The 21,968-nt window shown below is 32.0% G+C and overlaps 1 protein-coding gene across 5 annotated transcripts in view; it reads right to left on the bottom strand.

The window, feature by feature from the left end:
- LOC111700189 (protein N-terminal glutamine amidohydrolase) overlaps positions 1-21,943 on the bottom strand; it is a 28,975-nt gene extending 7,032 nt beyond the window's left edge. For 2 of the 5 annotated variants that reach the window (XM_023471032.1, XM_023471036.1), the window contains exons 1-6: positions 6,950-7,021; positions 6,787-6,820; positions 4,602-4,716; positions 2,201-2,267; positions 622-844; positions 291-337 (exon numbers count right to left, since the gene is read on the bottom strand). In XM_023471032.1, coding sequence (XP_023326800.1) covers positions 291-337; positions 622-844; positions 2,201-2,267; positions 4,602-4,678 — 414 coding nt within the window. In that variant the 5' untranslated portion in view covers positions 4,679-4,716; positions 6,787-6,820; positions 6,950-7,021. Of the gene's footprint in view, positions 1-290; positions 338-621; positions 845-2,200; positions 2,268-4,601; positions 4,717-6,786; positions 6,821-6,949; positions 7,022-12,608; positions 12,752-21,880 lie in introns of those variants that run through there. The other 3 variants (XM_023471033.1, XM_023471034.1, XM_023471035.1) reach the window with 3 other exon arrangements.
- Between the last annotated feature and the right edge of the window lie 25 nt (positions 21,944-21,968).

The raw sequence follows: 21,968 nt of genomic DNA, 5'->3' as shown, positions 1-21,968 counted from the left end.
TAAAAATGCTTATATGAAAGTAGTGGGGAAATAATAAAAAAATTAACCTAGATTTTAAATCTATGGTAAAAAAACAACTGAATTACAATTTGGTTGATTTACAATAATTAATGGGCTATTTTGGGAAGAGACATTAAATGAATGACAATTCAGATTAAATGTTAAAAAGAAACACTTGTGCATGTAGTTTACTGCAATGACAAAAATACTATTTGATCCACATGTTTTCTAATAAAATAGAACACGTTTCATAAAAAATATGTTAATGAATTTTTTACAACCTATCTTACCTTGTGAAAATATGTTGGAAAAGGTAGTTCTGAGTCCAAATCATAAACTGTACAAAAAAAGAGTTTTTCTTTTAAAAATATTCCCCCCCTCCCGCCAAAAATCTGAAAAAATAGAAGGCCTAAGTAGATCAAACCTCCCCGTCCTAAATAATTGACCACTTTTCAAGTTTGCAAAAAAGGCACCATATCCATGTTTCAGGCATCATAAATTTATTTGGGAGTTCTTAGCTTCTCTTCATAGATTGTTTACTTCTTTATTCTTTATTATTATTATTATTAAAAACTCCGGAAAAAAAGTTGAAATGAAAAAACGAGAGAAAACTCTGATTGCCTAGTGTTCGGTGATCTGGTTTATACAGTAGAATAACATGATAATCCCAGATAACTAACTTCTCCTCCTCCCTCCCAGCCTTCTGCCGCCACAAGGGCACAACACGCTTCTTGTTAGAGACGAAGACGACAACACATTTCTCCACTTCATTACCAGATGTCTCTTTAACAGATTCACACAACTTGTACACGTTTTCTTCACAGTAGCACGCAGCGTATGAACACTAAAAAAACGTTATTACCAAAAAGTTTAACATTGGAAAAGCACAAAAAGCATATGCGCATCATGTATTGTTTTCCCGGTTTGTTGTTGGTAGGGTTTGGAAGGATTATGTTTTAATTTAACAAGTTGGAAGTTGCGTTTTACATTATTAGAGTTGTTTCCTTTCATGCTAGGTCATGAAAAGAATAAAGTTAAATTAAAAACACAAATTGCAGTTTCTCGAAATAATTGTGAAATGACCTAGAGATAAGGATTAAAGAAGGTAGCTAAAATCAAGAGTCATGACTACATTTTCGACTTTTTTTCCTGTTCTCAATATTTTCATTTCAAATTCACAATATTTGCTGATGGACTAGAGTAATGCCAGGTTTGGTGCATTACTGGAGAAGATTTTGAATATGTTAATTCTAGGCCCATGGGAATTTGCCCACGTGAACAAATATTTGAAATAAAAACATTTTGTAACTTCTAATAAATTTTTGTTCTTTTTTTAAAAATCCATAACTTTCTTCAGTCTAAAAGTAACATTTAAAGGGACAGACCGGCTTTGTAAGGTGATTGAACCTGAGTATGCAGTGCTGTGGAAAGCTTCATTAGGATTCATTTGAGACATATAAAACTTTTTAAAGATCCTGAGTTTGAGCGAAAATTTGACGTTCAGAACTCCTACTTTGGGGGTGGATACGTTTTCAGAATTGGGTTCTTTAAATTATTAAATAACGAGGACGAAAAATGTAAACAAAACTCTACAGTAAACTAATTGGTTGTTTAGGAACCTGTTGAGAAAATCAAAAATTAATCATACCTTCGAAAATAAGTAATCTTGTTCAATTATTAGTTTATATTTTCTCATCATTCTAGTTCTCATTATTCACCTATATTTTCTGCAGATTTTCTGGAATTATTATTGAAAAGACGACATTTGAAGAATTTGAAGAAATCTGCGAATAAACTCAAAGAAAATAAGATATTCAATATAATGATGAAAACAAAATAATTTTCTTCTGAGAAATATATTCCCAACCATCTAATTAGATTACTGTATGATTTTTACTTTATTTTTCGTCCTCGTTATTTAGTAATCAAAAAAACCGATTCTGAAAACGTATCCACCCAGAAGTAGAAGTTTTGTACATCGAATTTTTTCTCAAACTCAGGATTTACAGATCTTTAAAAAGTTTTATATGTCTCAAATGAACCCTAAAGAAGCTTTCCACAACATTGTCCCTTTAAAACAACAAAAAATGAACATTTATCATATTTCTAAGAAGAGAAATATTTCAACAAAATTACATTATCATATTTTTAGATTGTTTTTATGATGATTCTCAGAAAATATAGGTGGGGGAGGGGATACCTGTACGGCAGGAGGGATATTAGCTGGCATAGGAATCCTAGAGGCGGACAGTGGTCGGACAGTAGCACTAAAATATAGTAAAGGTTAGTGGTCGGAAAGTAGCACTAAAATATTGTAAAGGTTAGTGGTCGGACAGTAGCACTAAAATATGCTAAAGGTTAGTGGTCGGACAGTAGCACTAAAATATTGTAAAGGTTAGTGGTCGGATAGTTGCACTAAAATATAGTAAAGGTTAGTGGTCGGACAGTAGCACTAAAATACAATAAAGGTTAGTGGTCGGAAAGTATCACTAAAATATTGTAAAGGTTAGTGGCCGGACAGTAGCACTAAAATATGGTTAAGGTTAGTGGTCGGACAGTAGCACTAAAATATAATAAAGGTTAGTGGTCGGACAGTAGCACTAAAATATAGTAAAGGTTAGTGGTCGGATAGTTGCACTAAAATATAATAAAGGTTAGTGGTCGGACAGTGGCACTAAAATATAATAAAGGTTAGTGGTCGGACAGTAGCACTAAAATATAGTGAAGGTTAGTGGTCGGACTGTAGCACTTAAATATAGTAAAGGTTAGTGGTCGGATAGTTGCACTAAAATATAATAAAGGTTAGTGGTCGGGCAGTAGCACTAAAATATAATAAAGGTTAGTGGTCGGACAGTAGCGCTAAAATATAGTAAAGGTTAGTGGTCGGATAGTTGCACTAAAATATAGTAAAGGTTAGTGGTCGGATAGTTGCACTAAAATATAGTAAAGGTTAGTGGTCGGACAGTAGCGCTAAAATATAGTAAAGGTTAGTGGTCGGATAGTTGCACTAAAATATAGTAAAGGTTAGTGGTCGGGTAGTAGCACTGAAATATAGTAAAGGTTATTCCTAATAACTAATATCATTGATAATAGACCTCATTTCTTGAAGAGTTTCATCACTATAAGAGTTGGAGAAAAGTTTTAAAAAATTCTAAACATTTTAAGTCGGTTCTATTGGGTGGGTTTTTAGGGGTCGTTCAAAAGTTTAAAGTAATGCAAAATTTACAAAAGGGGGGGAGGGGGGAATACTAGATTGTCCCTAAAAGTCTGGTTTGATTTGATTTGACTTGATTCCAAAATAAAGCGTGTTTTGCGCCCAAACTTTGCATTTGCTTCAAACGGTGACATGTTCTAAAATGAAATCAATTATTATCTAAAATTGAAATTTCTTTATTTTCGGGGGGTATTTGAATTTTTTTTATAAAAATATAGTCTTAACTATTCTGAATTAAAGTATGCAGTCGGTTTTTTCCTTCTAGACTTAAATTGATTAATATAAACAATTAAAATTGTGTCAGGTCTGGGCCAAATCATGGTGAGGAACTTGCTTCCCCTGCATTGTAAGTGTAACGTGAACTGGAACTAACTTAGATTAAAAATTCCAAGTTGAGTTGGTAGAAAGGGAAAGATTAGATTTCCAGGTAAAGCTGGGTTCCCAAGATAGTAAACTCGACACTCAAGAAACATTCTATTTGATTTATGTACCTTATTACTATATTTGTATCCAGTTATCATTAGATAAGTGAATATGAATATTAGATGAGTAAACATGAATGAATAAATATACCTTTTCAGAATTTAAGGATTTAGGATTAAAGTTGTGTTAACAAAATAATTTTCGACTAAAAAATCAACTTTTAGTTAAAAACTAAATAATTTTTGTAGTTTTCATTTGTTAATATATGATCAAGTAGGATGCTTTTGTACAGAATAATAATGTGTATTACAAATATTACAAAGGAAAACAGGCACAGAAGTATAAATATAATATTTTATTTCTAAATGAGGCAATTTTTCAAACAAAATTCTTCAATGAAAAATTGTATTGTAAAAAACATGAAGCAAGAGAAATATGAAAATTTTATGAACATGAATATATTTATGAGGAGTGACAGTTTTATTGATAATAAGTGACAATGTTATAATTTTATTTGATTACGCAGAACAGAATCTATAGAATATAAATGTCAGAGATATATAAATTAGCTCCCCCTGGAGGGTGAATATAATTTTAAAAATCTACATTTAGATATTTTTTTTGGATACATTTCTCTCATTTTAGGTCATTTGATTTCCAAGTCATCTGGCCACTCTGAGCCCAAAACTTAAGACAGGGTATTGTTATGAAAAGCAATTTTAAAACCCGGGTTTCACGACTGGGGTTAGGCAGTTTTGTGAATATAAATATTTTTGTAATTATTTTTTTCAGTTTGTTTATATTCTACATTTTTTTCGAATCTCTTAAATTGAAATCTACACAAATGTTAAGACCCCAAAAAGGAAACTCGGGAGTTTCGTTCAACGATACTCTTTCAAATTTCGGGCTCTGGTGTACAGTACAAACTCACCCAGTAAGTGTACAGTGTATAGTATGAACTCACCTGGCGGTTTTACCGGTTCCATTTCCGCTTCTCAGGGGACTCTCGTTGGATAATGACGCCATTTTGGAATCTTTCATTCACTATTTGTCAGATCTATACACTACTTTCAAACCGTCTGAACAATAATTAAAATTATTTATTTTTTCAAAGAGTTTTCTAAAAAGTTGATGCTTTCCTTTATTTGCATAGTACTGAAAAATTTAAGCCTTTTTAAAAAGTTTCTTTTCAAAATATTGGCCAATAAGAAAATTTTGAAAAATATTTAACCGACCTTGTATTCCAATCAAAAAATTATTTTTATATCTAGTATAAAAGTTGATGTCACAATTTAAAATATTTTGAAAAGCAAAGAATGTAAAATAATTTTAACAAGTCGAGAAGTTTTAAAGTTTCTCACGCGAAAGTTCAGTATCAGTTCCTACGTGAAGATTTAACCGATCAAGCTAATCTGTTCAGTGTTTATCAAATAGTTTATCAGTTCTCCTTGATTATCCCCTCAGCCCCCCCCCCCCTCTGTCCCCTCAGTCCCACATTCTTTCCAATTTACAAAATAGTTTTTGTATTTATACTTGTAAAGTGATAACATTAAAAAGTGTAATAAATGTCGTGTTTGCTATTTCATTCAGAATGGAATACCTCAGAGGATTTAGTAAAATCTTACTTTTGATATTTGAAAATGTGCTTTAATTGTAAGTTAAAAAGAAGTAACAAAAACAAAAAATTCCAAACATCAGTAAAAGTAAAAAATAGAAGTTAATATTATCAACTGTTTATAAGATTATGGCGGAAGGTTAAAATTACTAAGCATAAAATAATCCGAATTTAATTCTAAACTATCAAAATCGAACTTTTGACCTGCAGTTACAATGGCTTTTAACAAAAATAAACTTTATTCAGACATTAAAGAGACTGTAAAGGAAAAATGAAGCTCAGGAGTTGAATGATACAATGCAAGATATCTATCTGATGTTCCTGACTCGAGAAATTGATTTAAAACTGTGCCAAATTTATACGAAAATTCATATATATGCAATTTTGTATAAAAGTTGTAATATTAATCAAATCATTTTCAACAAATACGCAGTAATTTTTCATAATTCATCATTACAATAAATTGGTAAGTCGGGACAATAAAATAATCAGCAGGTAAAATAAAATGGTAAGCCGGTACAATAAAGTGGAAAGTATGTAATAAATACCGCGGCAGATCCCATAGTTACCCATAGATAAATTACGTTGTATATTGTCTGAAAAATCTAAATGCGCTTATCACTACGCAAATCTTGTAACCTAAACCTAGCTATGTCTGCAAATAACTACGTTAAACCTGTATTGTGATTAGCTGAACTACGTTGGTACATAACAACGCAAACCTTGTAATTATGTCGATTAAACTTAATCTGTAACCTAGAATCCAATATACATTTAGTTGGAATTAGACTCCCCTCTGATTACAGTATGAGAGTAATTTATTCTTGGTTATCGACCAAGAAGCGTCCTGAATCACTCTGTTGCAATATAGAAATAGTTAGGGAATCAATACAGATAAATACGTCCGGATTGACATTGACAGTAAAGTATTACTGAACTGAATAGCTCTCATGCCTCGGCAACCATAACGAGAGGGAACCAGTATCGATGCAGATAAAGCCATGTCCGGATTGACATTGATAGTAAAGTATTCCTGGAACCTGAGTCCCTGATTGAGTTGTACCTGGATTGATACAGGTCTGAAAGACTTTTATGAAGTAAGGCATTTACTACAATCAAGGATAAGGTAACAAGATTACAATTCAGTTTCTCCTTCTCAAGTGTTTGAACGACATTATTTGCAGACTGCAGTGGTTGTCCAAGCAGAACCAATATTGGAGACGAGAATAGGATATAATAGAATAGAATAGAATAGAATAGAGTAGAATAGAATAGAATGTAAAAGAAAAAACAAAGAGCAGTTTCTATAAAGCACATCTTCACAGACGGGAACTAATATCAGAGGTTAGAAAATAAGTAATTAAGTTTACACACAAAGATTATCAACTTTTGGTCCAAGTAGCACTAAGTGGCATCTTATCTTTCTTTTCAGATAAAATACTCATTTAAGAAAAATAAAAAGATTAAGGTATATTATCAAACTAATTTCATTAAGTCCATTGATAATTAGAAAACTCATTATCAGTTTCATTACCTTTTAATCAAAACATTCTTTGTCTGGATTTAATCTAAAATTAATCTTTGAAAATAATAAGAAAAAGATGAGGCAAAAATTGTATCATCAGAAAATTCCTTTGAAAAGAAGTAAATTGTTTTAAAAGATTCTTTCATCTTTATTTTGACAGCCAAAGATTTTCCTTTATTTTTACTTTATCGCGGAACAGTACTTGAGTAATTTAAGCTCCTTCTAACTCTACTTTGACATTTTTCTGAAAAAAATATTTTAGATTTATTTTATTAATGCCAACTTCAGGACAAAGTTATTATTATATTAGAATTATAAGTTTCTCTGGGCTACAGATTATAGTTGGAAATGTATTCGATGACCATAAATATGTTTGAATAGCACTTAGTGAGAATCCAATCTGTAACTGAATTACAATCAGGATACCTCGGGGCCCAGAGAGTCCAGGCTATAATTTGGGAAACACTTGTAATTCCAGCTGTTTCTGTTTCAGACCAACATTATGTAATGATTATTTATTTTACAGATTTTTAAACAAGATGTTTAACTCTTGCTTAGCGAAAGTAAAAGGCAGTGTTAAGGATTCAGATCTGGATCTGTTGGATTCGTAACATTTTGGCTTTCTGGATCCGGATCTTGATTTGCAAAAAACAAAAAAACTATCATATTATCATGTTCAATTTGATACACTGTATGTTATGTTATAAAGGGGTTAGCCCCGCTTTAATGATGGTATATCATGATTATTCAGAAACTAAACATGAAATCCAGCAATTTGGTCTTAATTACTTGTTTTAACAAATTCTATATGAGCAGAGCAATACATGCCATACTGTATCAGGCATAAAACAAATGGATTGACTGAAGAAAATTATGTATTGGAACTAGTTTGGTATATTTTGGTGGTTTTTGGACTTAGGCAATAAGAGGGAAACATTTTTTTTTTGGTACCATAAAAACAATTCTAAGATGTTATCACAGAAATTAAAAATTGCCGTCGCAAATAGGTTTTAATTAATGATAATTTAAGTGTAAAAATCACTAGTAAAGATGAAAATTAAAATGTTGAAAAGCCTATTGATATAGGTACTGCTGAAACCTGCTTAAATACCCAAATTGAATGGAGTTACGGCCGAAACACTAATTATTTTAGGCACTTCTTCACCAGTTTTCAACAAATTTCAACTCTGTTAACTGATTTGAGTGAGAGGAGAAGCTGAACCGCACCAGTTTGACATTTGACCCACAGATGACGTCACAAAACAGGTTTGGGGCATGGGCTTACCCCTATGCCATCCGACCTTTACCCGTTGGCCTTCCGGCTAAATGTCTTAATTTGTAAAGGCAATTATTGTAAGTCATATTAAATTAACCCTTTCTTAGAAAATGCCAGATTTTATTTAAGCACTGATTTTTTCTTGGTGTTCCAAGATTTTTTTGAGTAGATTATTGTCAGTGAGTACATACTTAAATAAAGAGTAAATTGCGAAAAACCGCATTTATTACCATGGGATGTTCAACGTCAGTGCACTCACAAAAACTGCAAAGTCATAAACAAAAATAATGTATTACAGTTACTTTTTCATTTTTTAACATTTTTTGGACCAAGCAAAACATAAACTTTTTTTAAAAATTCTATAATAAAAACAATGAATAATTTTTTTAAAAATGTAAAGGGTTTCTATAAAAGTTTTCTTGCAGAAATACTAGGGTTTTCGAGTATTATGTGCGTATTTTGGCATTAACGCTTAGAGATAATCTAATATGATATGGGACACTCTGTTTTATCTAAAAATCTTATGAATATACTGAAATGCAGGTCAGAAGACATACGGGTAAATGACGTAAATAGCTCAATGCTGCAAATAGATTCCATGACGTCTTTAAGATTTAAAATAATGCTGCATTCGTCTATAATTAGCATATAAGGAACACAAGGAAATGGAATCTGTGTTAGATCCCAATGAGGACCCCTCAGACCACCGCCAGGTGTGGGAAGCAACCATCCCGCACTCATTCAGCCCAGACCTTTCACCCCCCCCCCCCCTAAAGGTATTCCCCTGCTGCTGGTGGAATCATGGAGATCAAACTAATTAACTCCATTGGTTGGTTGGTATCTGACAACCGTTTATTAGGTGAAGCCTAAACAGTTGCCAGGATTAGTGATCCTGCAAGGAACATCCAGTGATCTCGGATCAAGTTTAGTTAGTCAGCTTGTTTCAGCAGCACTTCTTTAGAAGCATTGGCTCCCCCTAGGATTCGTGTAAGGGTTGCCGTGCTACTCAAGACCTTTTTTGTCATGAGGGCTTGTATTCCTGTTGTTGACCTTTCATAGGCCACTACCTGACAAGATACCACAACATGGTGTTCAGAAAGGTGGTTAACTAACCCTTTGTCAAGACAAAGTGGAAAGCTGTTCTCCTCTGTGTGAAAATATTGCTGATCACTGACCAGAAAAGATTTTTGCTAGACTATTCTTGCTCTATCTGTAACTAATTTTCATTGTGTATTCTTATAACTGTTTAAGTATTCCTTTCTTTCTACCAGTTCTTATGACTAATCTCCAGAACTACTTGGACATCAAGGTTGTTCTTGCATGCAGTCTACTTTAAAGGCGGCATTCCCGGACCTTTTCCGTGATCTGCATTCTGAGGGTTTTTGCTTCCTATATGAATAACCTTAAGAGCTTCTCTTTGTTCTTCTCATCCTCACCGGTTCCTAAACCTAAACCATGTTCCAGTTGTTTAACCTGCGACTCTACAACTATGCACTATGCATATACGAATCAAGAAATTTTTACAGAAGGCCAACGGGTGAGGGTTGGATGGCATAGGAGTAAGCGCATGCTGCAAACCCATTTTGTGACGTCATCAGCAAGTTGGATGACAAACAGGTGCGGATCGCCTTCCCTCCCTCTTTGAACTAGAGGTTTCAAGACGGTTCTATTGAAACCCATATCAATATGATTTTTGAACTTAAAATAGTTTTTAACACACCCTACTCTCTATCACTAGACTTAAATAATTTTCTTCTCAATATTTTTCGGCCGAATATTTTGGCTTCATCAGGAGTTTCTCCTACAATATTAAAGATATAAGCAAAAAATAAATAATGTTAGAAATGAATTTTTAAAATATGATTTTAAACTTTTTATTTCTACTTTTACTATTGATAATGATATGTTTACCTTTTTATTCCCATTTAACCCCAAATGCGGCGGACGGCCATTAATAATTTTAGTGAAAAATACCTGTTATAAACATGTCTCAGAATCCGTAGAAGAATACCTAACTGTTTCTGTCTGCAATCTGTTAATTTCCAATACTTTAAAATTGTTTTTTTTTGTAAAAGTTTACTTCAATTAATCTTTGCAATATTTCTATCCTAAGAGCAATATAAGGGAAACACGAACCAAAAACGATTGTTTTTTGCACACAAATACGATCATTTTTTGAATATTTTTCTCTAAGGATTAAGGTAAGGCATTGTGTCAGAAAAGCAAATGTTTACGATAAAATCCAAAAACCTTTAAAGTTTTTAAAAAACGAACCAAGCAATACCCTATCACTAAATGGAACTTTTTCTAAAATATTTATAAAAAAGGCCATTTTTGATCAGAAATTAAATGAAACGGAATGAATCTATCATTTCAACTGCACAGCATAATCTATTCTATTATTGTTTAGAAATTCCTAGGATTAGAGAATATATCTAAAGCTAGGCATATATGGAAGAAACTTTTAATTATGCCAAGAAATGTTTACAGTCGGTTAAAATCTAAGATTGTGGCCTTCAAAGAAACTTTTTTTCTTGTTTTTATTTTAAAATATACGAGGACAAAATGTTTTGCGGGCATAGTAGCATTTAAAAGTCAGTATAGTTAAATAAATGGATGTCATTTGACAAAAATGTTAAAAACTGAGTTGGATTTTCTATTTCTAGATATACGATTACGATTATCAATCATTTATTTAACTTATTTTTAAAAATCATTGGAAACTGAAATACAACAATACAAAATAATAGTGAATAATGCAAGCGAAAATCAAGTTTAAATCAACATTGTTTAATACTTGGTCACTATTAAACTTTGAATATTTCTAAATAATGAGAATAATCGTTGTGCTGTAATTTATAAATTAATGTGTGTGTTCAGTGGGCTGTATAAAACTACATATTTGGCTACACCAAAACAAACATGTACGTAGAATAAGAATTCTAAAGCACCATATTACATTATGTTTATAAAATCCCAATTTGACCTATAAAACATGAATTTTTCTTTTTCTCTCGTTTAAGCTTTTGTATAGGCAAATTCAAAAAGAAGTAAAAGAAAATTCTGATTTTCTAATCTATGCAATCAAATGTCGTACGAACTATGTATTCAAAAGATAAAATTATAAGTTTAAAATATTAAAGGTTTACACCATCAGGTTGCAAAGATATGGGGATTTAAAATAATTAAGTTTGTGGCAACGACTCAATTCCTGTGTAAGTTTAAAAAGATTGCTGAATTTGACAGAATTAAAATCAAAGAAACCGAACACATCTAGTCCTGTTTAGTCCAGAGTGTTTTTCCATTTTCTTCTTTTTGTCCTTTCTCCTTAACCTTCCTTCCCTTCTTTTTCAAGCTACTACGATCTACCCTTCATTTCTGATTTACTTTCTCCATTGCCATTTTATAATTAACTTTAATTATTAATGCATTCTATTATTCACTATTTTTCAGTTTTTTAATTCTTCTCTTTCTTTATTTTTTCTTTAAAAAGTTAAGTTTTTTTTTTCTTAAGTGTATTTAGAAAGAAATCCTGCAGTTGCGGTCAGACTAGTTCACAACTTTAAATTCAACTTTGAAACTTTGACAAGACTGAAAAGAGGTTCACAAGAACTTGGCATTCATCAAACTTTCAACAATTCTAAATTGAAACCCTGACAAACAAAACTTTTCAAGAAGTTTGTACACACAGTTTAAGGGATTGAGTGTTAACACGGCTGAACCAATCGGGCTTAAATCTTTGGAAGGACCTCACAGAACTGTTATTGATGTGAACTATTATATGAATTATGGAAGCCCAATGAAACAGAATATTCAGCAAATTACTTGATTATAATACGATTTAAATATCAGAAGAAGCCTGGATTGCTGATGGATCAAGAGCAAAGATAATTACTAACATGAAGACTGGCCCAGGAAGCCTGTTATTGCTATATATTTGGAATTACGAAACAATTAAAGCTAAAAAAATAAGCCGTGTAAAGTGTGTAAAATATAGATTCCTTCTAAATTATTTCAATAAAAGAATTGAACAATTGCTCCTGCTCTAATTTTCAAATCCTTATTTTTGCAAGTTGGAAGACATCAGGTTGCAAGGTTGCAAAAATTGGGATTGGATTTGAGTAATAATCAATTCTTTTAAATGAGAGAAGATGGATTAAAACTGTTTTTTAAAATTAACATTTTAATCCCATTAAATTTGTAAAACCTTATTATAAAAAATTATATTCTAATAGCACAACCAAAAAGATTGCGAAAATGCAAAAAAAAATTGAAGTTTTCGGAATTACAAATTTATAAGCTCCCTAAAACTAGACAGCACTTTACACATAGAATGTCAAGGTTGAATTTCATCATACAAGTATATTCTTTTAAAACCTCTGAACTTCTATTCTAAAATATTGCACCCACCCCATGTCAAACCGAAAGTTAATAATGGGGCATCTTAAAAAAAAAACATGAAATCAATAAACTTAAAAAAAAAGTTGGGTTTTTATTAGGGTCAGATGGCATCCATCAAGTAAAAAAAAATGTTGAAAATGTTTTATAATTATACCGTTAAATCATGATGCGTTGTTTCCCTTCGCGGTAGTCCGCCAAAACTAGATTTATCGGAGAATATTGGAGAGAAAAGGATGGGGAGGGTGGTGAGGTATCGACTGGAGAGGACTCTGCTTGGTATGACACTAACCCAAGAACTAAGTATGTGTGCTGCGGCCTCAACTTCTATTGATTTCAGCCTCGCCCACCAGCCTCACCCCAACCACTTACCATAACCTTACCCCCCCCCTCACCTTTCAGTACCCTATTTACCCCCCCCCCCTTCTAGACCCATCTTGAATTATTTAAATCAAATACAAATTAATACAGTCAATTTTATTCCAACTTAAATTTCCATGACATGAAAAGAATATTAAAAGGTTCTGTATAAGATAAAGGTAAGAGGGGGTGATTATATATTCCCAAATATGAGGTCTCAATGACTTAGTCCAAACTTATCACTATTCATGCACGCATGGTTGCATTTTCTTTAAAAAATCGCCCCCCCCCCCTTCAAAGATAATTTCCCCCCAAAATGTTAGGCGTAGCTAGAGGGGGGGGGACATAGACTTTGTTCCCTTACCCCCTAGTTACGCCAATGAAGATTGATAAAATAGATTGACTGAATAATGATAGTGAATGATGGGATTGGATTGTAATGGATGATTAATGAGCTGTGGATAGGATGGATTAAATAAAATCCCAGGAGAGCAGTTTGTATAAACTTTACTGGAGTATGTATCTTTGTATATAAGTATCTAAGTAAGTCAAACTACTTTATTCATTAAAAAACTCCTCTCCAAACTGGTAATTAAATCAAGGGTGTAAACTGAACAATTGACAGACAGATTGCTGAAGTGTTGTTTATCCACTTAATCTATGATATGGTCAACATGCTATGAGGGGGACCTAAATGTTGCATTCAAATAAAATTCATGTTGCAATAAATCAAATCTTGATAAATGCAATGATTTATTTTAACATGGTAGCCATCCCCCCCACCTCACTACAAGGGAACGTGTAGACTCTCCCCCCCACACCCTACTCCTCACCCCTGTTAACAGGGAACAAGAATTGGAATGTGTTGATAAAACAGGATCATAGAAGCCGCCAAAGATATTACTTAATATATTATATATGTCTTAATTTGAAGAGGAAAACATTCATATATTGCTAGCGTAAACTCCACTTAGTTTTACGGCAATCTGGAAACTATATGAAAGATAAACACACAGATTTCTCCGGCCTCAATGACCAGTCAAAGGTGAAGTAATATATTTGTAAATAATATAATCACGTCATAAAAGATAAAAGTAACAATATATAAACAAAAACAAAAACAGATTTCAAATGTGATACCTAGCTTTACCTCGACCAAAGATTAACTGAATATGAGTTTGAATTTTATGAATGATGGTGGTTTAGATCTAAGGTGGAGGGGAATAGAGAGAGAGTTGGGTTGAAGAATTCGTAACTCTCTCAAGTTGAATGGGTAGTGTGTGTACTGCAGCATGATATTTGATATTTGATATTCCACCAGCAAACCTGAACATTTCAAATTTGTTTGATAATTACATCAGAACTAACTTGGAAGTTATAACTTTTACTCGTCTTGGATTCACGCGGGAGGCATTCATCTACTTAATATTGTTTTTGCAGTCCTAATACTTCAAGTTCAAAACTAGTTTTAAAGAGTAGACAGCACACCGAGATAGTAGGTAGACACATAGTTGGTAATATTACAAAAAAAAACAATATACTGTAAAAAGCTGTATCTAATAAAAATCCATTTATTTAAAATGAAAGACATGATTTAGGAGATATTAAGTAGTTTAAAAAAAAAAACTTAAATACCCCACCCTTTCATGAATGAAATTATCAAGATTTATAGTACATTGCATTCTTCAGAGATGTGTACTACAGGGCCGGCATGAAAAAAAAGAAAAAAAAAAGATTGTCTGTATTTCTTCAGAAAGAGTTTTTACAACTTTCAATCTTCATAAATTATCCGATATACTTATTCTCCCAATTTTCAACAGTAATTGTAAAGTGACCGCATTTTGGGAAACTTGGTTGTTCTCAATTCCACTGTTCCTCACTGTATTTGATCGAGGATAGCAATACTTTTATTTCTTAAAAGTTCAGTACAGAAAAGTTGCAGAATATAGTTCATTAATGTGCTATTGTGGAATATTTCTGAGAGCGGCGAGCTTGGGACTTATTTTAAATATATTTTCTTTTAATTAAACCAAGTAATGACTAGGAACTGCCTGATCAGATGCGTCAAATATGTGTGTGTACTACAGTGGGAGGAGATCAAAACAAAGAATCCGGGGGAAAAACATCATTTATGTATGAGAATTTGAGGGAGGGGGTAATGAAGATCTGAAGCTTAAAATTTGCACTTAAAAGGCAAGAATATGGAAAGATAAGAAACAAAGAAAAAATTCATAATAATTTCTTGAATATTTACTGTCACAACACAAGATAAAGAAAATTACTTGTATTTTTTAAAGCTTTGGTCCTACTATATCACAGGTTGTGGGAACTTTACTCCCAAAGAGTACTGAGTACATTTCAGTTTGGGGTTCCTAGTGTAGTTCCTTTGATTAAACGAACTTAATGTTTTAAATATTGTTAAAGCTAAATATAATTAATAATTAATATTCCCTTTTCCCGGAGGCCTGAACAAATAGAAATAAATTCAGAGTGTAGAAAGTAGTAAAACTTAATGCTTCATAAAAGTTAAAGATCTCAAAGCACAAATTGAATTATTCATTTACATTATAGCAGACCAGGTTTTAGTTTGGTGGAGCGCTGCGTTTAGTTGCGCATCTCATATCCTTCAGGAGAAGTGAGAAATGTACATAGAATAAAATCAAGACTTTATCTTCAGCCTGGTGTAAATGAAAGAAGGAGTCTAATCCCTAATGGGTATACAAGCCATGCACAATGATACCGTTTTTTACTTGATCAGCTGTGAGGACTGGACTGCTGTGGAAGATTCCTCTCAATGGGGTTTTAGGGCTTACACCTCCCCATTTTGCATAAGGGGTGCAGTTATGACTTTCATTATTTCCTTTTACTCGGAAAGAGTATAATAGAAGAAACACAGACAGCAATCCCCTATATCGTTCCTCCTACAAACCTCTTTAAATCTCTCTCCTACCTGCTCCACAACTCGATGTCAAAAGAACTATTTGGAGAGGCCTCAAAGTGTTGAATAAATGTTGATAAAAAAGGTTCAACTTGTCGGTGGTAGTGAGGGTAGTGGGGAATCGAAAAATAAATTATTGAATAAATGTTGATAACAAAGTTTCAACTTGTCGGTGGTAGTGAGGGTAGTGGGGAATTGAAAAATAAATTATTGAATAAATGTTGATAAAAAAGTTTCAACTTGTCGGTGGTAGTGAGGTTAGTTTAAAATAAAAAAAAAAATTTGAAAAATATGTTGATATATAGATTTTAAAAAGTCGGAGGTAGTGAGGGTAGTGGCAAATTGAAAAATAAATTATTGTATAAATGTTGATAAAAAAGTTTCAACTAATTGTCGGCGGTAGTGAGGGTAGTTTAAAATAAAAAAAAATTTTGAAAAAAATGTTTATATATAGATTTTAAAAAGTCCCCACTACCCTCACTACCACCGACTTGTTGAAACTTTTTTATCAACATTCATTCAAGAATTTATTTTTCAATTCCCCACTACCCTTCAAGTTGAAACTTTTTTATCAACATTTATTCAATAATTTATTTTTTGATTCCCCACTACCCTCACTACCACCGACAAGTTGAAACTTTTTTATCAACATTTATTCAATAACTTATTTTTTGATTCCCCACTACCCTCACTACCACCGACAAGTTGAAACTTTTTTATCAACATTTATTCAATAATTTATTTTTCAATTTGCCACTACCCTCACTACCTCTGACTTTTTAAAATCTATAAATCAACATTTTTTTCAAAATTTTTTTTATTTTAAACTACCCTCACTACCACCGACAAGTTGAAACTTTTTTATCAACATTTATTCAAGAATTTTATTTAAATAAAAAACTACCCTCACTACCACTGACTTTTCAAAATCTTAATTTCAACATTTATTATTTTTTTTTCATTTTCAAACTACCGTCACTTCCAAGACAAAAAACTTAAGCAAGTCTTAAAGAAAAAAAAAGAGGCAATTTAAAGATTTGTAAAGTTGAATTTCTTGCTAAATATTTTTTTTATCAAGATTTTACAAAAAAATCTTATACTTTTATAAGAAAGGTATCTGCTAACTACCATACATACCTATGTTAATTAAAAATTCACCTATTTTTCAGCAAAAAAAGGCATTTTATACGTTCACTGGAAGACGTCCCACCCTGGGGAGGGGGTGAGATGATTGCTCTCCCTCCCCCACCCGCCTCCCCACCCACAAGAAAATATTATGGAAATTGCGTTTTTGCTTAATCAGATGCAATTCAAGAGTTAACAATTCTATATAGAGTTCCAAGAAAGACAGCAAGATCAACAGCTAGTTCAATTAAATACAGGGTTCAGAAAAAAAGCAAGATCCTTTAAAAAGTGGTCAACTACAAGGAAAATTCATTTCTTCTTATTTTCAAAATTAGCGGAATATGATTAAAAGATGTACGAAAGAAAATGAAGAACAAGAAATATGGAAATCTCCAAAAATTTCTATCTGATATCATATATATATTTAAAAATATTGTAAAAAAATTAAAAATAAGTAATGAAAGTTAAAATTGAATCAGAAAAACACTTGTAACTATTACAATAGCAGACCTAACCATCATTTTCTATCAGTTCATCTATATTTAGTAAAAAAAAATCCTACATGTTTAATGAACCCATGGATATCCTATTTATTCTTTATCATAATATGTTTATAAGGGCACCATTAATAATCAGACAGCCTTTTTATTGTTATAACCTGGCCTGGATTGTAGTGGTGGTGGTGGGGGGGGGGGGTGCATTAAAGTTGAGGGGGGCATTCAAGTTGGCTCAAGAAGAAGTTAAACAACTAAGTGTATCTTTAACTGCTTGTGTGGGAGATGGTTTAGAGCGGAGAAAACTTCAGGAAATCCGTTTCCTTTCAAACTTTAGAATAAATTCAGGGGGGGGGGGGGAAACTACAAAATAGGGTTTTTAGGGACAGCTGTAGGATAAGGAATGAATGAAGAGTTAATAATAGGGTTTTCCAACAGTACCAAATTAATTCCAAGGCAGAAATGTCGTTGAGACAACTTTTCGCTTTTCAAGACTTTTAAGTTAATGGACGATTTGAGGTTACACAACATTTTGATACAGTTTTTTCAAATTTTAACACCGAGAGAAGATAGTTACAAGAACCTAAAAAAAAGATAGTTAACCATAGAACCTACACAGAAGTGGTTGCTGCATGCTGGAAAAAAAATGTAAAGAACGATTATGCTCTATGAAATAATTGGAATTGATCAAGAATATCTGTGAGTGCTAATTGAAGGGCACATTATGACATAGGATTGATAAAAAGATAATCGAACGCTGATGGAAAGATTCTAGGATCGCTTTATGATTGATTCTTAAACTTTCACAATGATCTAGACATAAGAAGAAGCTCAAATTTGTGTGACCCACCAATACTGGCACGACATTGTGACCTTGTAGCTCCTCTAATATGAATATTAAGCACAAGGAAAGAAAAAGAAAATTTATCCGGGCTGAAAACTTTAGAAAAGTGGATATACAGATTAATGCTTGATCCTCTCTTTTTCTTAATATCGAGACTAACCTAATCTTGTACTTGTATCCTGAAAAGTGTTTAAAATTCAACCAATCAGAGTCGCGCATATGAAGCCGATAAGTTTGAAATTTTGCGCGCCATTTAAGATTTTTTAACTTTAATAATTTATTTCAATTAAATTTTACAATATTTTAAAATTTTAATATGATATCAGATGGAAACATTTTGAGACTTCTATATTTCTTGTTTTTAATCCTTTCTTCTTGATCTTCCATTCCTTGTCCATCCTTCAATCACACTATGGCTAATTTTGAAAATAAAAATAAATGAATTTTTTGGATGTTTTCTACAGCTAGCCAAATTGCAGAGGTAGAACTATTTTTTGAAGCCCTGTATCTATATTCTATAAACGGGAGGTGCTCTCTTATTTAAAAAAAAAACGGTTTTTGATTTTTATGTACTGTCCGAGAAAGAACGGTTTAAGAAGAATATCAAAGGTGTGTCTATTGGATACTCAGATTAAATAATCGGGATTAAGGATATCTCATTTTAAAGTTTTCAGCTCTGCACTGGTTGCATATTAGATATTCAAAACATTCTTCAAAATTCAAGTTCTTAAAATTGATCTTTTGAGTTATGAAAACATACAAGATTCTAATATAACGCTCAATCTACTTTAGTTTCACTTGGTTTAAGAGGAAAGAGTTAAAAGTTCTGATTAATAAATAAAAAGGTTTCAACTTTCAATACTGATTTTAAAGCTCTGAAGATGGTGAATTTAAGGGTTCTCAATAATAAAACCCTTTGAAAACCTCAGAGTTTAGAGGTTAACAAAACTACAAATAAACATCTTAGTCATAACAAGTATTCTCAAAGTAAGATAAAACATCAAAACCTTTTATTTTCCTACTTATCTATCTATCTATCTACCTATCTCAGACGGTAATGCATTCATTTAAATTCAGTCAAGGAAAATTAAGAGTTACAGCTTTCTGAATTTAACTAACAAACTATAACAAAAACCTCATCTAGTTAAGCTAAAAGGCAAAAAAATGTAATTTAAAAAAAAGATAAATCGAGATTGTTTGATTAATGATATTGTCTTTGATCATTTTTGATGATTTTTTAAAGATATTTAATAAAGAAAAGAAAACCAAAACAATTTTAAAATTATATAATTCTCAATATTTATTTCATTTAATTTTAAGCATCAGTAATAAAAAAATCTCATCATAATAGTCAGATCATTTACAAAATACAAGTATTTTTAATTTTAAGCACCAATAAAAATAATCGTTTCAGATAAATTGTAATTATCATTGGACCTTGTTCATAGCTCCTGAGTGATTGTCAATAATATCTTTCCTAATAAATGTTTCAAGTCTTGGAAAGACCACTAAACTGAAATCTTTCGGAGTAACTTCTCCATAGAAAAATTAAGTTTTGATGAACATCCATAAAGTGATTTTTTTCAAGCCAACAATTATTCTTTTTATCCAGTCCGAAGTGTTTCGTTGTCGTTCTCAAGCATTTAGTTTTAGTTTTTAGGTCCCCTTCGTAACCTTGATCCATCAGCACATATACACTTCTTGAAGTCAGGCCTGGATCTATCTGCACATGGTGGTTCTAGGAATGTTCCGCTCAAACTAGCATCAGATCCATCAGGACAAGCTCCAGGGCAGTCAGGATAGGACCCGTCATGACAGGGAGGTTTAGGACGAGGAGTAGAACCATCTTCACAACTACAGGTCGGAGAGTTACCTCCCAGCTTACAGGGAGGAATATCACATTGACAGGATGCACTGGATCCGTCCTCGCATATCAAGGAGGGATGAGGTCCGTAGATGAAACCTTGGGAGGATACTAAACTGATACAGAAAGCTAGAACAACAACGGAGATTTGCATCTTTATGAGACGACGGTTAAATAGTCACTAAAAACATTAGTTTATTCTGCTGATAATGAAAGCGAACCTATACGTAGAATAGTGGATCAAAACATATTTTATGGCAATTTTTACCAAAACAAACTGACCATGTTTTTCCTTTGTTCCGTTGCCCGTGACCAATAGTTTTTATACACATTTCATGATAAATTACTTAGTGAGTCATTATATATTCTGTACTTTGCAAAATAATGGCGATTCTCTTAAAATATTCATTGAGTTGATCTAAAGGAATTGAGTTTTGCCCCAAACTCAATTTTTCTAATCCCTATATCTTTGCAACCTGATATTATAGACATTTTAACAGAGTTTATTGTATAAAATATCTAAAGTCAACGACATTGTGTTGAAAAGGTACAATGAACAGAGCTGAAAACTTTAGTGAAAGATATCCTTAATCCCGATCGCTTAATCTGATTATCCAATGTACACACTTTTGATTTTCTTCTTAGAATCTTCTTTTTGGATATTTCTACTGTATAAAAGTTACGTTTGAGAACAATTAAAGATATAATGCTATATCGATTGGACTAATATCTGATTGAAAAAGTCAGTTGTTCACAAACCGGCTTTTAGAGCATTTAAACAAATATAAATTCAATCATGTTATATGAAATTATTAAAAAACATATTTTAGGACTATTGTCATTTTGAACATTAATCTTAATAAACATTAATCCAAAACTTTCGTTTTTTTTAATCGATGTTTAGATCAATTGATATGACACCATCAACACCAGAAATCACAAGCGGTTTTCAAAAGTTAAAGAGTACATCTTATCATGACACGCTGATTGGTTAAATTTTAAACTTCTTTCTTGGATATCGAATTCGTATTAAAATAACCATGGGTTTAGTAAATTAGGAGTTCAGCATTAATCTTGATATCCACCGTTCTTAGAATTGGGATTAGAAAATCAGAGCTTGCGATAAAGTCTCAATTAGTTTTTGGAAAACTTTTTAGCTTTAAAAGGCTTCTAAAGCAAATATTTTAGCTTTTAAATATTGTTTATTAAACAGTTATTGTTAATATTGATTAATTTCAAAAAATTCGAAAATCCACATTTTTTCTAAGCAAATTTTTTTCAGTTTCGACCGGTCATTTACCGTCCTGGACGAAATTCTTTGATTTAATATTTTAATGTTTAATCCATAATGCCAAGGTAGATACTAGATACTACTGAGAGGATGATCAATCTCTATTCTGATTGAATTCCAATAAATTATATATTGGGTTCTCATGCAAATCGAAAATTTATCTAACCTAACGAGAAATTGTAGTACACCGTGTACTGTGTTAATCCCAGGGGAATAATTTATACAATTTATTAATTCAATCTTGGAATCAAGAAATATACTTAATAATTCTTCATAAAATTATATTGTCAGTCAACCCTTTCAACCTTGGTCTGATCAAGGATAACTGTTATCCTTATTTTACTGGTTGAAAATTGATTAGCTTATGTTGTGCACCCTATTTATTTAAAACTTTCGAAAATGTACTCGAAATGGGAAGTCGATGTTTTAATCATGATAAGACAAATCAAATATAATTAATGGTGAATCAACTCGAAATGAAAAATGGCAATTTAAATATTATAAATATCATACCTGGTCTGTCGTCGTCTATATAATAACGATACATTCACAATAAATATTTTTACATTTTCCTCTGAAACAATTAATTAATATCCTACCA

The sequence above is a fragment of the Eurytemora carolleeae genome, unplaced genomic scaffold (genome assembly GCF_000591075.1).
Source record: "Eurytemora carolleeae unplaced genomic scaffold, Eaff_2.0 scaffold378, whole genome shotgun sequence".
NCBI classification, from domain to species: domain Eukaryota; kingdom Metazoa; phylum Arthropoda; class Copepoda; order Calanoida; family Temoridae; genus Eurytemora; species Eurytemora carolleeae.
This window is presented reverse-complemented; position numbering and strand designations above follow the sequence as displayed.